Source organism: Pteropus medius, unplaced genomic scaffold (genome assembly GCF_902729225.1).
Source record: "Pteropus medius unplaced genomic scaffold, Ma_sr-lr_union100, whole genome shotgun sequence".
Classification (NCBI taxonomy): Eukaryota; Metazoa; Chordata; class Mammalia; order Chiroptera; family Pteropodidae; genus Pteropus; species Pteropus medius.
Window position 1 is genome coordinate 28,175,495 of NW_024344378.1, and position 18,014 is coordinate 28,193,508.

General features: G+C 38.4%; 1 protein-coding gene and 1 pseudogene across 1 annotated transcript; one reads left to right on the forward strand and one right to left on the reverse strand.

Moving 5' to 3' along the window:
* Positions 1-931: 931 nt before the first annotated feature.
* Positions 932-1,050, reverse strand: LOC120609808 (uncharacterized; annotated as a pseudogene).
* Positions 1,051-3,004: 1,954 nt separating this feature from the next.
* SLC16A12 (solute carrier family 16 member 12) lies at positions 3,005-18,014 on the forward strand. Its single transcript, XM_039871763.1, is given in 7 exon segments — positions 3,005-3,056; positions 3,059-3,197; positions 6,071-6,174; positions 8,917-9,060; positions 10,625-11,204; positions 13,172-13,431; positions 16,034-18,014. Coding segments are annotated over 7 exon segments (1,542 nt in total). The 3' UTR covers positions 16,297-18,014.

Genomic DNA, 18,014 nt, shown 5'->3' on the forward strand with positions numbered 1-18,014 from the left:
CTTTATGTGTAGTTTGCCAATGTATGATTTCTGCGTAACAGTCACTTCCACTACGGCCAATTTCAAGCCATCCATAGGGAGTCATTGAACATGGCATGGGTGTTAGATGGGGCGGGAACTGGCACCAGCACATCACTATCTGAAGGCATACATCCATTTGGATTCTTTCAGTAGACACAATAGAAATCTCAGCTAGTTCCAACAATAAGTAAAATGTAATATGTTACCTAACAGGCTAGATAGGCTGGCTCCAGAATTGGTTAATTTAGTGGCTCAGGAACATCATTAAGGTCCCAGGTTCTTTTTATCTTTCTGCTGTGCTGTCCTTGGCTTATTGACTGAATCCTCAGGCTTCCTTCATGGTTAGGAGGTAGTTGCCCTAGTTTCAGGTGTCATATCCAGATTCAAAATGTCTGAAGGAAGAAGAGGGAGTATCTTTCCTGTGTGTTTCTTAAAAGCAAGGAAACCTTTCCCAGAGGACTTCCCCACATAGCTCATTGGCTAGAATTACTTCACATCCTATCCCTAAATTCTGACCGACAAGGGAAAGGGAAACCAATCAGAAGCCATTCCTCAAAACAATGGATTGGGCCAGACTTCTCTTAAGCAAATGGCTGCTGTAAAGAGAACGAATAGAGTAGATACGTGAACAACACCAGGGTTATGGTAGAAAAGAGGAAGGGATGAACTATGGATTTGAGATAGGCAACCAGCTCTGTCTGCTATATATAGTAGGCTGAGTCTTCTAAGCCAAAAATACAAGTACAATGGATCTTTTAAATTAGTTTTTCTTTGAATATTTAATTTTGGGGAAGAAAATAGTTGACTATTAAAAGAATTTCCCCATAATACGAAGTTAAGTTTTGGAGGGACAGATCTTGAAGCTCCAGAGTATTGGAGATTCTTTTATTTTTTATTTTTATTTTTTTTACTCTTAAAGCACCTGGTCTTCCTAGGTGGTCTCCCATCCAAGTACTAACCAGGCCCGAACCTGCTTAGCTTCCGAGATCCGATGGGATCGGGCGTGTTCAGGGTGGCATGGCCGTAGACTGGAGATTCTTTTGGAAGGTTGGGTTTGCTTTGAAATCAGGGATAATTCTGTGTCTGAACAAGTCAGAAACCTGCAGGCATGTTTTAGGGAAATACCAATGGTACCATTTAAAGAACGCATTTCTAGCTATATCAGGCTGCAATTAATGTCACCCTACTGGTGTGCCATCAGCAAGAATTATATGCATATGGTTAGACAAAAATGTATAGGAATTTCTGCCAAAGTATAAGGAAATGCAGTGGACGCAGTGTAGGGCATTGGTTAGGACATGTGCCCTTGCAGTCAGGCAAAGGTTCATGTCCTATTTCTGCTACTAGGTAATGTTAATAATAATCAGGCAAATTACTTCATTTCTCTAGCCTGAGTTTCTATATCTGTAAAATAGGGATACTAATGTCTACCTTCTATGTTAGCGTAACAGTTAGCTGAAATACTGTCTACAATGCTGCTTAATAGCAGTGTGGCTTGCGGCAAGCGCTCTCTAAAAGGGAGCTCTGCGTCAGCCTAGATATTAGTGTTTTGGCTATTACTCAGTACTTGGGGCTGTGATTAGCAATATTATCATTTCAAATAATACTTTTGATTTTCTCGAAATCAATAGGCTTAATATTTATATGAGACTGCTCTTCTGATACTTTTGATAGATTTATACTCTAATTCACTCCATCTTTGTCAGTCTTCCCATATTCATGAGATGGCTAATAAGATGAAGAGGGAGACCCAAGTCTTGAAAGTGAGCAAACCTAAGTGGTCTATATGGAATCACTACTGAATCTCCAGTTACCTAAAATAGTGCCTAACACATATTAAACACTTAATAAGTGTTGGTAGTTGAATGAATTAATGTTGCTAATGTTTTTTTCCCAAGTTCATGGTTTACCTTTTGGTTTTATTTATTACATATTTTAATGTATAGGGATGTTAAATTTTAATGTAGACAAATCAACAAAATTTCCCTTGGTTTGTTATATTACTTTACTTTCAGGGAGTCCTTTTCCTCCCTAGAGATCTGATAAAATTTGCCTATATTTTCACTAGATTATTAATGATTTCTTTTTTTCATATTTAACTTTGATCTGTCGATAAGGTCAAGAGCTGAAGGTAGAGTTGTTACATGATGTAGGGAGTAATACTTTATTCTCCACAAATCTTTTCTACCTTATTTAGTTATATTGAATTATTATGTACTACTTTTCTATTTCGTTTATTTGTTCTTCTCTTTTTGCTTCAATTGCATACTTTAAAAATTATAGCATTCTTAGTCAAAAATGCCAAAGAAGTTATTGTCAGACTCATTCAGTATAATAATTAGGACACAATCTAAACTGTTATAATAGAGCAACTCTAAAATAGAGGCTCAAGCAAAACCAAAGCTTAGTCTGTCTTTCCTGTAACCGTGAGAGACGTGTGAAGTCCAGGCCTGGAGAGGCAGCCCTTCTCCGAGGAGTCTTTGGGGACAGGGCCTCAGCCTCTTTCTGGCCCGTAGTTCTGCCAGCCCCTAGGGCCATATCCTGGTCTGTGTGGTTGAAACTGTCTCATCTCCACATCCGTGTTCCAGTCTGTGGGGGTGGTAGAAGTCTTGGGAAAATGCCTTTGCCTTTGACCTACTGAACCGGAAGTGGCACTTATTACTTTTTCTAGCATCCCTTTCACCTAGATTAAACCACATTGCCACATCTACCTTCTAGAAAGACCAAGGGAAATGGTATCAAACTGGGTGCATGAGGATGTGGCTAAAATTTTATATTATTAAAAAGAAGGAAGATGAGTACAAAGGACAACTAATGGTCTTCATAGTTACAAATAATCATATTTAATAGAAATGTATTAATCATTTTTGCCATGTGAAAAATCAACCTTTGGAGATGGCAATAAAATACAAATATGTCCTGATTTTTTGTTTTAGATGGCCAGTAACCCATGTGCCAGGTAGCATTCTATGCTAATCCTTGAATGCCAACAGGAAGTCACTGGACAGCAAACTCTTCCAAGATTAAAACTGGGCTGCTGGTAAAGAGGAAAAAAGAATCAAGACCATGGCAAAAATAAATAGAGCTCGGTCCACCTCCCCTCCAGATGGAGGCTGGGGATGGATGATTGTGGCTGGCTGTTTCCTTGTCACCATCTGTACCCGGGCAGTAACCAGGTAGGTGAGATTTTCTTCTTGATTTATTACGATAATCTGGCTTGTCTTTTTTTTTCTAACTCTGCTTCATTCTGTTTCTGAATCATTGTGAAAATATATATGTATATGTATGGTATGTGTGTGTGTTTCCTTTGACTGGATGTCTTCTTCTTTGTAAAGAATGTGATTTTTTCTGACACTGAAAAGTCCTGGATCATGGTCTCTTCTCTAATATCTGACATGCAAACCTGAAGTGTTAGGACAGTTTTAGACTAAATACTGTGGCTATTTCAGCCATTTGTTTTTGTAAGTAGCTCATCCCAGGAAGAAAAAAACATATCAGGTCAAAATAGTCCTTGAACATGTCTTGGCTCACCAGAGGCTGAGCAATTGGAAGCTTAAAACCTAGAATTTAAATTATTTTTCTTTATTTTGCATTTGGCTGTGCTGGTGGAGGCTGAATTCTAGGTCGAAGGAGAGAAACAGCATAAATACAGAGTATCTCTCATTCTTACTTGCACACGTCTCCTTCTCTCTCTCTTTTATCCAAAGGCATCATATTGAAAACACTTAAGCTTAACTTGTATACATTGAGACTCCTTGGAACAAATACATACTTGAAATTGGCATGTGCTAGCTCTTTCCTTTACAGGTGCCTTTCATTCAAATTTAACTCTTTGTTCTTCTCTGGCAGCACACTCAGCAGCAAAAGAAAGCAATTTGTACTTTATTTGATGGCATCATCAATAAAAGTATTGATGTTACTTTCATAACAAACATATAATGCAAGAAAGAAGCAGGCTGTTTGTTTTGCTATGATATGGATTGGTTAATTATGTGTCATAATAAACTGTAGACTTGTTTAAAGTAATATGATTGGTGTCAAGTCTGATTTGTCTCCCATCTTGTGGATCTTGTGGATTATGGAGCTTGTGTTCTGGGTGTGAGGAGGACACAGTTAAAAGGATTCTCTTTCATCTTTAGTTCTTACATTTGGAAGCTTCCATCATTCTCATGATGGGAAAGTTCTGGAAGTGAGTTCAGTGCTTTATAAGGAGGGCTACGGGAAATTAGAAAAGAGAGTTGTGGCCAGTAGCAAAGGCTTGTCATCAGAGGTTACTTGGAGAGGGTGAGGGGAGGACACTTAAGTAGAATAAGCTTAAAGGAGAAAAGTGTGAAAATGCAGACAGCATTAGAATCTAAATGTCACAAACCAGCTAGCTAGGTCTTCCAGTATGATATTGAATAGGAGTGGTGAGAGTGGGCACCCTTGTCTTGTTCCTGATCTTAGAGGAAATGCTTTCAACCTTCCACCACTGAGTTTGATGTTAGTCGTGGGCTTGTCATATATGGCCTTTATGATGTCGAGATATGTTCCTTCTATGCCTAATTTGTTAAGAGTTTTCATCATGAATGGATTAGAATTTTATCAAATGCTTTCTCTGAATTTATTGAGATGATCATGTGATTCTTTTATTATATTAACGTGATATATCACACTGATTGATTTGCATATGTTGAACCATTCTTGCATCCGAGGGATAAACCTCACTTGATCATAGTAAACTATCCTTTGAATAGGCTGCTGAATTCATATCTAGCAGCAACTGGAGAGGAGAGAGAATGAAATAACAGGTTACTATGGACTGCTGACGCATAATAAATTGGAATGTAGCCTTATCCAAGGAGACCGATAACCTCCTACCTCATCCCCAAGCCACAAGGCTTGATTTCTTCCCCTGTTATCACTGAGCTCGAAAAGCTTCCTGTTCCGAATTATGACATCATGCTAATCTGTATGAGGGTCATTCCAAATTGTACAGTGATACAAATTATTGCTTCGGGATCACTTATGTCTTGTTTTTACTAAATAATTAACTATTTTTCAATATAAGTTTTTTATCTTTGTCTGTCCCCATCTCTGTCTCTGTATGCCCACACCTACTCTCTCTCTCTCCATATATACATATGTATACACACACACATATATTTCTGATTGTATAAGAAACCACGTTCATTATAAAATAATTCAAAATGAAAAATAAAGACAAAAAATGAAATTATTTATAATCTCACCACTACTATGTAATGACTGGGTACTTTTTGGTTTATATGTTTTGGGGCTTTATTTATATGAATTACGTTTTTATAAAAATAAGCCATTACTATATGAACTATTTTGCAACTTACTTTCTTATTTAACATCATGTTGTGAATTTTTTACCAAATCAATAAGTACAGATCAAATCATCATTTTTAAGACCTAACAATATTTCATTTTATTAATATCTCAAAATTGATTTAACTAGTCACATATTAATGGACAAATAGGTTAGTTACAACCTTTGACTTATTATAAATAATCTCCAGAATATATCTTTTTTATGTGTATCTGTTATTAACATCATCATTATCATCATCATCATCATCGTCATCATCATCATCATCATCATCATCTGTTTATTACCTTTGGTTAAAACCTAGAAGTGAAGTTGCTGGATGATGTATAACTCTTTATTGTCGAATTTTAACTTGTATAACAACCTCCTAGAAGCTATAGATGGTAATGAAATATTAAGATAAATAAGAAACCATGTTTTTGACCTGCCATCTTTTTCAAAAGACCTTCTCTACAGCGGTGATCTTCACATCTACTTGGTTTCAGCAGCCCCTCTAGTGGATGGACACTTGTTCTTATCCTTTAGAATAGCCCAAAGGTCAGCTTCTGATTTCTCACTTATTATAGTCCAACAGAGTACCACTCAAAACCAAGTAAAACCCATGGAGACTGGAACAGTTGATTGAACCAAAACTTTAAGCTCTGATTCAAATCCATGTTCATTCACTTTTTATTTGTATTTTTTTGTATAACATGCTTGCACGATATTTTTCAGATGTATTTCAATTTTTTTTGTGGAGTTCCAGACATACTTCACTCAGGATTATGCACAAACAGCGTGGATCCATTCCATTGTAGACTGTGTGACCATGCTCTGTGGTGAGTATTATTACTAGGGATAGATAATTACTGACTACTCTCAAACTGTACATGGCTCTCAAATTGTACCACTATTGATTACCAATTTTTCTAAGTAGAAAGGTAAAAATTAGCTAAAAGTAAAATAAAATATTGATCCTACTTTCAGCAAAACCCAACTAGACATACTCTTGAAATTAATGGCCTTGGCTGACGTCAGATGGAACAGGTAGTTAATAACTCAGAAGGTCACATACCGTTTTGTTCTTCCATATAGATATAGGGTGCTGGGCATTATAGGACTTATCCTGGTTTGGAAAGCAGCTAATCATACAGTATATGCTTGGCTTCTTTCTTCCAAATGCTGTGATTCCCTCATTCTCCAGTAATATAAACAGTCATTGGATAGCACAGTGAGCAATTTCTATATGATCTCCTTTCATGAGTGCAGACAATATGTACATTGCATCTCGTTTCATTTTCATTCTGTTACCTTCCTAGATATTTCAGACTTTCTCTCATAGATTTCATTATTTTTCATGCATATATCTTCATTCTTAGAGAAATATTGGGGAAGAATGGGATGGTGTAATTATGAGATGAGCACATTCATCATGGCTGTAATTTCATTCAAGAAACCTTAAAGATGCTATGTAGAGGGTACATAGAGTATTCTAAAAATTCCTGGAATCTCTCATTCCATCTATATAGTAGAGGAAAACTAACTTTGAGGTTTTTCTTTTTATAAATTTCAAACCAGAGTTATTAAATTAGTGGCTTAGAGAGTTTTTGAGATTGAGTGAAATTGCTATGCTCTATTTGCAGCCTAGACCATTTAATCCTTTCATTTAGATGAATCCTGAGTATTTTAGAAAACTGTTATCTCTTCAGGCCATGTCTTGGTGGGAAGAAAGAAATACTATATTATTTAGTAACTGATAAATAATGTTATCTGATTCTATTCTGGGTACTAGTTAGTATTTATTTTTGGAAAAAAAAAGTGTACATACCCAGGAACCAGTTAAATTGTGCTTAAATTTATTTCTGTGTTCGGGAGGAATTTGAGAGCCATTCTAGGTCTAAAAGCAGATTTTATGAGAAGGCTAAATTGACTCTTTCTACTTATAACACCGGAAGGTCTTAAGGGATCAAAAAAATCATATAATTGGGTTTTCTAGCCTGTCTATATCTGTATACTTTTTTAAACCAGTAAGGCAGTCACTGGATTTTCAGGGTTACGTGATTAGTCTTAGCTTTTATATGAGTATGCCAAGAGAGCCATGTTTGTCTTTCTCAGAGGATACAGGTGACTCATTTCCCTTACTGTTATCTTTTGGAGAATATTTATAACCCCCAAAAGAGGAATAAATGACCTTCAGTGACTAATATGACCATTGAGCTAAAGCAGGATCATATTAGTGTGACTTTAAATATGAAACATTTAAATTCCATTGCAAGGACTTGAGTTCTGTTGTACCCAATTACCACATATCCACTTGCTCACTGGCAATATTAGTTGAGTACAGAGTATGAAAAAGAGGTTATGGAATCACATCTAGGACACTCATGGCAAACATTTCTGTCCTGTGGTGAACAAGGAAGTGAACATTTTTCATTGAATTTGGTGAAAATTTTGTCACTCTTCTAATAACCATAGCAATAGCAGCCTAGAAAATTAGACTTATTTTCAGGAAGTTTGCTCATTTCTATTCTCCAGAGTTTATATATACAGCTAGCCACTGATTTAACTAGACAGGAGATGTCAGGCTGATGACCGATTCTATCATGTACATTTGAATCAGGCTCGAATTTCAACTGGATCAATTCAAAAATTAAACTCTACAGATACCCAGAGAACTGGTTCTTCTGTTCTTGGTTGTAGGAGTACTTGTGTCAGCATGAAATTCATATGCTTAGAAAGAAATTCATATGCTTTCCTTATCCATCCTCCCTGCCATCAGTCTGGGAGACCAAAGGAGCCAGAGTAACAGGGTGAAATAATCCTGCACTTGTTGTCGGGTGCCCGACCTCTACTTCTTGATGATCTTGGAAACATCATATTCCTCCAAACTTTAATTTTTCCTTAGCCTCCTCCAGCTTTAATATTCTCTAAATCTGGAAGTCCGCACGATTTTGACACATTTTAAACCACAAATAGAGTGAGGCTAACCAAAATGTCACTGTGGGTGTGGACATTTTCTTAGATGTTTCTGGGTTTTGATTTCTCAGCCATAGCGTTTCCTAAAGCCTTAAAACAGTGCCAGATTGTGGCATTTGTCTATGATCTTGCTCCCTGGCCTTTTCCTGTATAACACTACTGGCCATACAGTGTTTCCTTCTTCTCCAATTATTGTCATAATTATTGCTAATGGTATATGAACAATACTACATGAAACATACAAGGCACATCCTGTGCAAGTGACATGTTGTTTAAATGAGGATTTGGTTCACTATTTAAAAAATACTCCATAGTCCTGGATTTATGACTGTAATGGAATGGAGGAGTAAAATGAGCACTGAAATGTAAGTCAGAACACTTGATCCTAATTCCAGCTTTGCTAGTTATTCTCTGCGTGACCATGGACAATTCATTTCTTCTCTCCTCAGTTTCCACATCTATAGAATGAGCACATGGGGTGGGGTTAGGGGGAGAGATTTGGTGCTTTAGAGGTTAGTCATTCTCTTTGGCCAATGCAACACCCCAGCTTTTTCACAGTGCCCCCAAGGCCTTTCTGTTGAATATGTTTATTATTGTTTTTGAAGCTCCACTTGGGAGTGTTGTCAGTAACCATTTATCCTGTCAAGTGGGAATCATGCTGGGCGGTTTGCTTGCATCTACTGGTCTCATCCTGGGCTCCTTTGCCACCAGTCTGAAGCATCTCTACCTCACACTGGGAGTTCTTACAGGTAAGAGCACTTTACACCACTTGTCTTACCTCATCCCATTCAGGGGCTGTCAAGCACATCAACAGAACAGTAATGCATAAAATAGTCATTTTGTTAGTTGCATAATTTAGCTTACCTAGTTTGTGTCTACCTACCTAGCAGTTAAACGAAAGAGCTGGAAATGCAATTGATTGGACTACTGTAATGAAAATGCAGCACCACTTAAAAGTAACTGCTGGCTTTCCTTTTGGCAGCAGTGGATAGCTAAGAGTCTATACTCAGAAGCCATAAGATATTAGCCCGGGCAATGTAATTTTCAGCATTTTCCCAATATTTCTGCCAAGACATTAAAATGCTATTTGTGGTTGTCTGAGTTGTCCTTGCTTTATAGTGAATATCATTGTCTAAAAAATGGAGGTTTCCAATTTAAAAAAGAAAGCTTCCTGTTCTGAATATTCATGTGTTATACATTCTCTCTAAATGCCATAGAAGTATACTTTGGAGAATCATAAGAACCTCATAGAAGGAAAAGCAACATGTGTATATTCCATAAGGGGAATGGGTGGGATCAAGGTGGGGTGACTTCGTGGGACTGGAGTAGCAGTTTGCCCCATCACTCTGAGGGGTGTGGAGAGTAGCACTAACTCACGTACAGGCACTGTGCCACAGGGGTAGCATGATCAGGCCAATAAATGACATATCTCATAGAGAGGCTCTAAATCTGGTTCCGTAGGCTCAAAAGTATATCTGTCCCACGTAACTGAAAGGGCCTGGCTCCTAGGGTGTCCTTTCATCCCAGTTTACCAGGGACTGTTCTGGTCTTAGCACTGAGTCTCACACCTGGGAAATCGCTCAGGCCAGGCCAGCTGGAATCATTGGTCACCCTGCACTGCAGATGGGAACAGGAGCTGAATGTTTGTTCTCCGTTTCCTTTCTTGACATTAGATACCATGAATTCTATGTTTAAAGCTCCTCAGATTTTCTGGACGTACAAGGAATAGATGCTGAAAATCTTTAAGAGACTTTCTGCTGACCTTAGGGGATATTTTCAGGTTGCTGTGCAATGTTAATGTATAAAATTGCATGCTGTTTTGCAATTATATGAAATTACTCTGGAACTTTCATGGGGTCATAAATACTATTTAAACCCAATTTCCAAAGTGGTCCAGATATCAGAGTTATGTCTTCACAGGCAGTGAAGAGTTGAGGCAATCCTCTGGATAATTTAAGTTTAAAAGAGGTGTTGTTAGGGAGAATAAGTTTCTTAGGTCAGCATTATCCTGATTTTTTAGTTAATTCAAATTCAGTCTGTATAATAGTTTTTAAGTTCTTCATTTTGTTTAATCAGTCATATTTCCTTAAGGTTTTTTCTTCCCAAGAAGAAAGTCATATATATGTTATACTTTCCAAATTGCGGATAACAGGTGAGGGGAGACTCATTTTCAGGGTGGTGCAGAAAACAGTTTTAAAAGGGTTTAACAGAAGGTCAGATTCTCTTTAATCAAAATAACTTCATTCTGAGATATTTTTCCTTCATTGGCTGTTCATGGTATACCAGCCCTCATGGCATTCTCTTCATCCCCAGGTCTTGGATTTGCACTTTGTTACTCTCCAGCTATTGCCATGGTTGGCAAATATTTCAGCAGACGGAAAGCCCTCGCTTATGGGATCGCCATGTCGGGAAGTGGCATTGGCACCTTTATCCTGGCTCCTGTGGTTCAGCTCCTTATTGAACAGTTTTCCTGGCGGGGAGCATTACTCATTCTTGGGGGCTTCGTTTTGAACCTCTGTGTTTGTGGTGCCTTGATGCGGCCAATCACTCTCAAAGAGGACCATACGACTCCAGAGCAGAACCATGTCTGTAGAACTCAGAAACAAGACTTTAAGCAGGCACCTCCCTGTTCGACTTTGACTAAAGAGTGGGTGCAGACCTGCCTCTGTTGCTCTCTGCAGCAGGAATACAGCTTTTTACTGATGTCTGACTTTGTTGTGTTAGCCATCTCTGTTCTATTTATGGCTTATGGCTGCAGCCCTCTCTTTGTGTACTTGGTGCCTTATGCTTTGAGTGTTGGAGTGAGTCACCAGCAAGCTGCTTTTCTTATGTCCATACTTGGGGTGATCGACATTATTGGCAATATCACATTTGGATGGCTAACTGACAGAAGGTAAAATTCGTGAAACCACAATTGGTTCCTTACCAGGGGACTTTATAAGTTTTGAGTTTCCCTTATCCCCTTTCCCTGTAGAATACCCAGGTCTGAATAATGTTAACAGATTTTCAATATCTGAAGGCAACTCCTTTGTTGGTTCTTCTAGTCAGCAGTTGGCAAACTTTTTCTATAAAGGGACCGATAGTAAACATTTTTGGCTTTGTGGATCATATGATCACAGCTGTCCAGCTCTGCTGTTGTAGCACGAAAGCAGCCATAGACAATGTGTGAACAAATGGGAGTGGCTATGTTCCAATAAGACTTTATTTATGGACACTAAATTTGAATTTTTCATATAATTTTATCATGTCACAAAATACTGTACTTTTGATATTCCTCCCTCGCCCCCCCCTGCCCTCCCCCAATCTATTCAAAACTGGAAAGACCATTCCTAGTTCACAGATAGTGCAAAAACAAGTGGTAGGCTGGATTTAGTCATGGTTGGCCAACCCCTATTCTAGATGGTTTGGGATGGTGGGTGTTCTAAACCACAGAACACTAGGGCAACTGTAAATTCTGGTGACAGATTTAATTTCATCCTACATCAAGTCAGTCCTCAGGTAAGACAACTTATGGCTGGGTGTCGTGGTTTTCATTTCTTTTGACCCATTCCAGAGACTGGCTGGCAGTAGAAGAGGAACAGTCTAGGAAGGAGGATCAGGTACAGTAATAACATGTCATCTGTGGCCACATGTTTCTCTTTGATAGTGCAGATAGCAAATACTTATATTACAATTTTAGGCTTAGAAACCAAAGTTATAAGAAATCTTCTGAGTAGTTTCTTCATCTATTGCTTATCTGCTTGGACTGAAGACAGCAAGCTACTCAAATTCTCCTAAATGGTGGACTCTTCACACTTGAGCCATGACCTTGGAGAGCGGTCATGATGTGGCTCCTCATACAGTATGTCTTTGGTAGTTAGTCAGGGTTGAACTGCTATTCTGCAGTGTTATATATATAATATTTAGGATTAATTCCACATTTTTAATGGTTAAGGAAGAGGGGGAAAAACAAAGGGTTCTGTCTTTACAATCAAATAATTCAACAAGAAGCAGCCTGGTGTAGGTCTGATAGAAGGATATCTTGTCTGAGATATACAACACATAAGTTCTTACACTGTCTCTGCCCCTTATTATCCTGGGGACCGAGAGAAAATCACCTAACTCTTGGGTCCTCAAGGGTCATCATCTGTAAAACGGGCCAGTGCAGTATTTTCCTATAAACCTCATAGACCATGGGTGGAAAAACATTTGTCAAGCATAAACTGCCTGTACTGATATTACAGAGAGCCTTTGAAATAATGGGTATCATAGATGGGTTTGGAGCTACAGAGAGAAAATGTTAATGGAAGTTTCACTGGGGAGGTCTTGAAATAAGACTTAGTTCTAGTATAAGACCTTCATAGTCTCTGGCAAATCATTTTAATTTCTTTATATTATGGCTTTCTTTTTGTGTGAGCACTTGATTTATTAAGCTTGTATATTGTGCCAGATACCAATGGATACCATAGCTGGGAGCATGTCATCTAATACGGTAGACTGCTGGAAAATATTAGTCTCTTGCAGCTCCACATGTTATTTCACAGCTACCCTTAGAGTAACCCAATGAGATAGATAACCTTCCCATTTTATAGCTAAAGAAATTAAGGCTAGACTTCGGCAGTAAGTAGGTGATAGATCTGCATTCAGGCTTCTTTCTAATTTTAGAGCATATATTATTTTCTACCACACCATTCTTTCCAAGGAGATAAATTCTTGGTTCACATGTACCAAAAGAAAGATAGGAAGACAACGTAAATAACACACAATGGGGACGCCATCTTTATAAATAACTGCAATGCTTACTGCGGTGTGGCTGTGGTTCCAAAGCTCTTTGACAGAACCTGTACATGCTGCACTCATTCTTCTTCTTCGAATCCACAGGTGTCTGAAGAACTACCAGTATGTTTGCTACCTCTTTGCCGTGGGACTGGATGGGCTCTGCTATCTCTGCCTTCCGATGCTTCAAAGTCTCTCTCTGCTCGTGCCTTTCTCTTGTACCTTTGGCTACTTCGATGGTGCCTATGTGACTTTGATGCCGGTAGTGACCGCAGAAATAGTGGGGACGACCTCTTTGTCCTCAGCACTCGGTGTGGTGTACTTTCTTCATGCAGTGCCATACTTGGTGAGCCCACCGATTGCAGGTAAGTTTCGAGAGAACCCCTGACCACCTTTGTTTCCTCCTTGTTGTACTGAAGTGAAAACAGTGAACTTACACACAAAAAATAAGGATTGGAAGTAAGCTGGGGAAGAGTGAAAGAGAAAGGGATGCAAGAGCCACCAAAACATCATGATCTCACCTACATCTTTGTTTTGCAATCTTCTCCTAACCACATAGGGACCTTAGCCTATCTGGAAAAAAAAAAAAAATGTCCCGAATTAGAGTCTTGGTTCTATTCCACACTAATGATGGGGGCAGTGGAACGGAGTAGTTGTTCAGACTTATAAATAAGTCAGGCACATCCTGAGAGAAGTCTAGCAAGAGTATAGGATTCTAATAGGAGGCAGTGGGTGGTAAGGCTAAAATGATAAGTGGAGGAGTCGAGTGCCAGCCAAAGGAGCTGGGGCTCTATATTCTTCAGAGACTATAGATAGTATTATTGTTTTTGTGCAAAGGGGTAATGTGGTAAAGAGTATATTTTAGAAACTGTAATGTAGCAATTGATCTGGTTATTCAGGGAAGCAGCAGTTCAGAAGCAAACTGGACTAGGGCTGCTGCAGAAGGAATGAAAATGAGCTCTGAGAACAAGGAGGAAGTTTTATGAGAAAAAAAAATCAACTGAATTTAGCATATGGGGGTAAAGAAGAGAAATAAGTCCAAAATGACTTGGAAAATGATGGCATGATTAAAATAAATAAGGAAGTTGAAGAAAATGGCTTTGCCAGAAAAATAATGAATTTAATGTTTAGACATATAGAGATATCTGAAATACCCAGTAAAATGACTAATAGAGAGAGCTGTTTAAGGATGAAATCTGAGTTTTAGAGGGAGACTAGATTTGACATACAGATTTAGGAGTCATCAGATAAAGCATATAGAATGTTTTGCAAACGTTAATGTAAAATGCTATAGAAAGTTAAAGCATGACTAAACAAGTGATTCAACAAATATTTATTGCTTGTGTACACCAGCATTGTCCTTGGCACCGTTGATATAGCAGCAAACAGGTCAGAACCTGTTCCTCTTCCTAGAGCATATGGTCTAGACCAGTGTTTTCTCAGATGGAGGTAGTGGGACCACCTACATCAGAATCCCCTGGGGCCCTTGTTAAAACATGCAGGTTCCTTTGATCCTCCCTCTGTGATCTGAATCAAATCTTAGGGAGTGAGTTCCAGGAATCTACGTTCTCAGCCATCTTTCTCATGATGCTCAGTCTCACTAGATTGAGAATGACTGGTCCAGATTATTACCTGCCTGAATTAAAACCGAGAGAATGACCATCTCTGAACACAAGCAAAAGAGAAATGAGCCAAACATTTGCCTAGAAGGAAAAGAAGGGAATTTTTTGAAGAAAGCAAGATTTCTGCTTTGGCTGCTGTTGTGAATGAATAGTTTAGGGTTATTTCCAAAGCCCAGCAACTGCTAAAGTAGCAAACGGTTGGCTTAAACTCCATGATATAGGACTATATATTTAGTGCTCCTGTTTTGAAAACTGCCCCGAAAATGTTCCCACATCCTCCCTTCATAGCCAATTTTTGTGTTTACTAATCTTTAGGAGTATAATTCTAATCAGACCTTATACTCATTACCAGGTATTAGGGGATTAGGGTGTGAGTACTTACTGTAATACTTCTCTTATTTAATTACCTTTAAAATGACAACCCTCAGTCTCTTCTGTTTGGTGCTGCAGAAATGCACAAATAAATCACAAGATGTGCCTGGAAACTTTCTGGGTCTTATAACAATCTCTACATGGCATTTTTGAATAATGGATTTGAAGTAGGTGAGAAGAGACACCATATACTTCTCTGGTGGATTTTCACAGCATATAAGTAAAGTCTGGAGGAATTTAACTTTTCAATCACAAAATAATTGCCTGCCAAGGTCTAATTTTACCCCATTGATTCTCTGATGATTGTTGCCCATATTTTGCATTATCATACACCCTGCTTCTCCTCAAAATTTAGAGCTAGAATAGATATTGAGATTAATCGGTTGTAACAAGAGATAAAAGAAAACAAAAGCTGTGATAACAGAATTGGGTCTTCTGAAATTTGCATTTGTAACTTTTAAAATGGCCCAGAGGTCTGGTTTTCAAACTGGATTGGGTACAATGACTAGATCCATTGCAAATTTGGATTTTGCTTTATCCAGAAGCATATTATGTTACTGAAGATAGATAATATATGGGTGCTGGGAATACTACTAGCATGTTGTATGATTATTTCTCTTAACAACCTAGGTAATTGAGCCTAATGCCAACAATTTGAATGATGCTATATTTATCTTTTCTACCCTATTTCATGGGATTAATAATAATAAGTATTCATTTTGTGACTGCTAAGAATGTGACACTCTTTCAGGCACTTTATGTAGTAACAACAGTCCATTTTAGAAGTTTCCCTAGAAAATAGAATGCCTTTTTCAGTTGCTGCACCATATTTTTAGATCTGCTTTTTGTATCACAATTATAATGGTGGTGCTAGCAGTCTATTGTTATTATCCTTACAAATTATCAGATTTGACAGGGGGTAAGTAATTGAATTTTCAACTCAACAATATAATTTTGCTATTGCTTGTTACAGGATGGCTGGTAGACACGACTGGCAGCTACACTGCAGCATTTCTTCTCTGTGGACTTTCAATGATATTTAGTTCTCTGTTGCTTGGCTTTGCTAGACTTGTAAAGAAGATGAAAAAAACCCAGCTGCGATTCCTTGCCAAAGAATCGGATCCCAAGCTGCAGCTATGGGCCAATGGATCGGTGGCTTACTCTGTAGCAAGTGAATTGGATCAGAAAGACGGGGAATCTGCGGCTATTATTGCAACTGGTTACAACTCCACATGACCAGTGACCTTGAGCCTGGGAATCTGCAGGGTTGAGAGAGGTGGGACCACTTGATTATACATGTTTCTAAAGGATTTTATTTTGGCAGAGGAATTGCCTTCCAAGGAAATTATTATTATTGTTAACATATTCGTTTTAGGGGGAAAGAGCAAATAACAAAGCAAGCTGGACTGGCTCCGTTTCCTCATTTGGGATTTGTACTCACAATTGAACTCAGGAAAAAACCCAAGTCTTGTTTTTAATAATGATGAACCTAAATGTCTCATCTGAAAAGAAAACTCTCACCAGAGATCTGGTGAACATCAGTCCATGGAGAACGTTAGGACACAGCTGATGTAATTAGCTGTAATTAGGGATAATTTGAAGGCATGACCAAAGCGGATGACATGGGGCGGCAGCTTTGTCTCAACTTCTCTGCCCCTCCCCCATCCCTCTTCAGTTCTAAGGTAAAGGGAAACATCGACTTGTAGGTTTACTTACCTTATGCTGTTTGCAGAAGGGAGTCAGCTTGGGTGTGGTCGTGGAAGGTGAAGATACAAAATTTGTTTATTAAGGAGTTTCTCATCAGAGTTTTAAACAGCATTGTTGAAGAATTCTTCAAAAGGCAATAATTAATACAGGAAGAGATTGTCTTCCCCGCCCTCCCCACCCCGCCACCCTCTTACTCCTTGCCTTTGGTGATGGGTAGGCACCACTTTGAGAATCCAAAGAATCATGGAATGCCATGGTTGGAAATGATATGAAAGGGTAGCTGGTGCACCTTGTATTTGAAATTTTGCACTGGAAACTGAAAGTTTTTTCCTAAGACCGACACAGGCTCTCACTTCTGTTACTATCACATACAATGCCTACATGAAATTTAGCAGTATACACCAAGTTGCAAGGGCGATTTCTACCCAAAATGTTAATGCCAGCACTTCCCATTTTTTTCCTTAGAAAAAAAGCTCTCAAATTGTAGGCACGTTCCTGTTAGGAATGGGAAAATGTTGGCAGTATTCCAACTGGCCAGGAATCCTTGAATCAGCAGATCTCTGGTGAGAGTTTTCTTTTCAGATCAGACATTTAGGTTCATCATTATTAAAAACAAAGACTTGGGGTTTTTCCTGAAAAATATTCTAGAGATGTTTTAAAGATGATTCCTTTCTCCCTGTGTTAGTTCTTGCTCTATTGTCCACTACTGTTCATCTTTTTTTTTTTAATGGCTAATCATTAGAAACTTGGTGAATCTTTTCAGCTGAATGAGGTTTCAGGGGTTAATAACCTCAGCATCATGGCACTCTTATAAATTGCAGCTTTTGTCAGGGAGAGGGAGAAGAAGGTTAAGAAGGCTAGTGGTGTGATATTTTACCATATATAGGGCTCTTTCACACACCTTAATTCATTGGATTAGAATAGTTCATCAGTTCCCAAGTTCTCTAGTTTCCAAAGGCTTGTGATAATTTCTGAGTCTTCAGATTGAAGAGGGAGGCATGGGAAGAGAGGAGAATGGTCAGATCTCTCAGTCTGTCTCCAATTATTTTAAATCCATAGAATTATAGTCCTAAATGCCAAGTTATGTTGCACCTGTAAATAGGGGTTAGTTATACAATAGAAAGGGGATTTTAACTATTTAACACATTTAAATCTGAACCTCAAGGAAATATTTTGACTCTGAAGGCCATTTAATCCACTGTCCCTGGAGAGGTCTCACAAGTGCCCTACGGAGAGAAAAAAAAAAA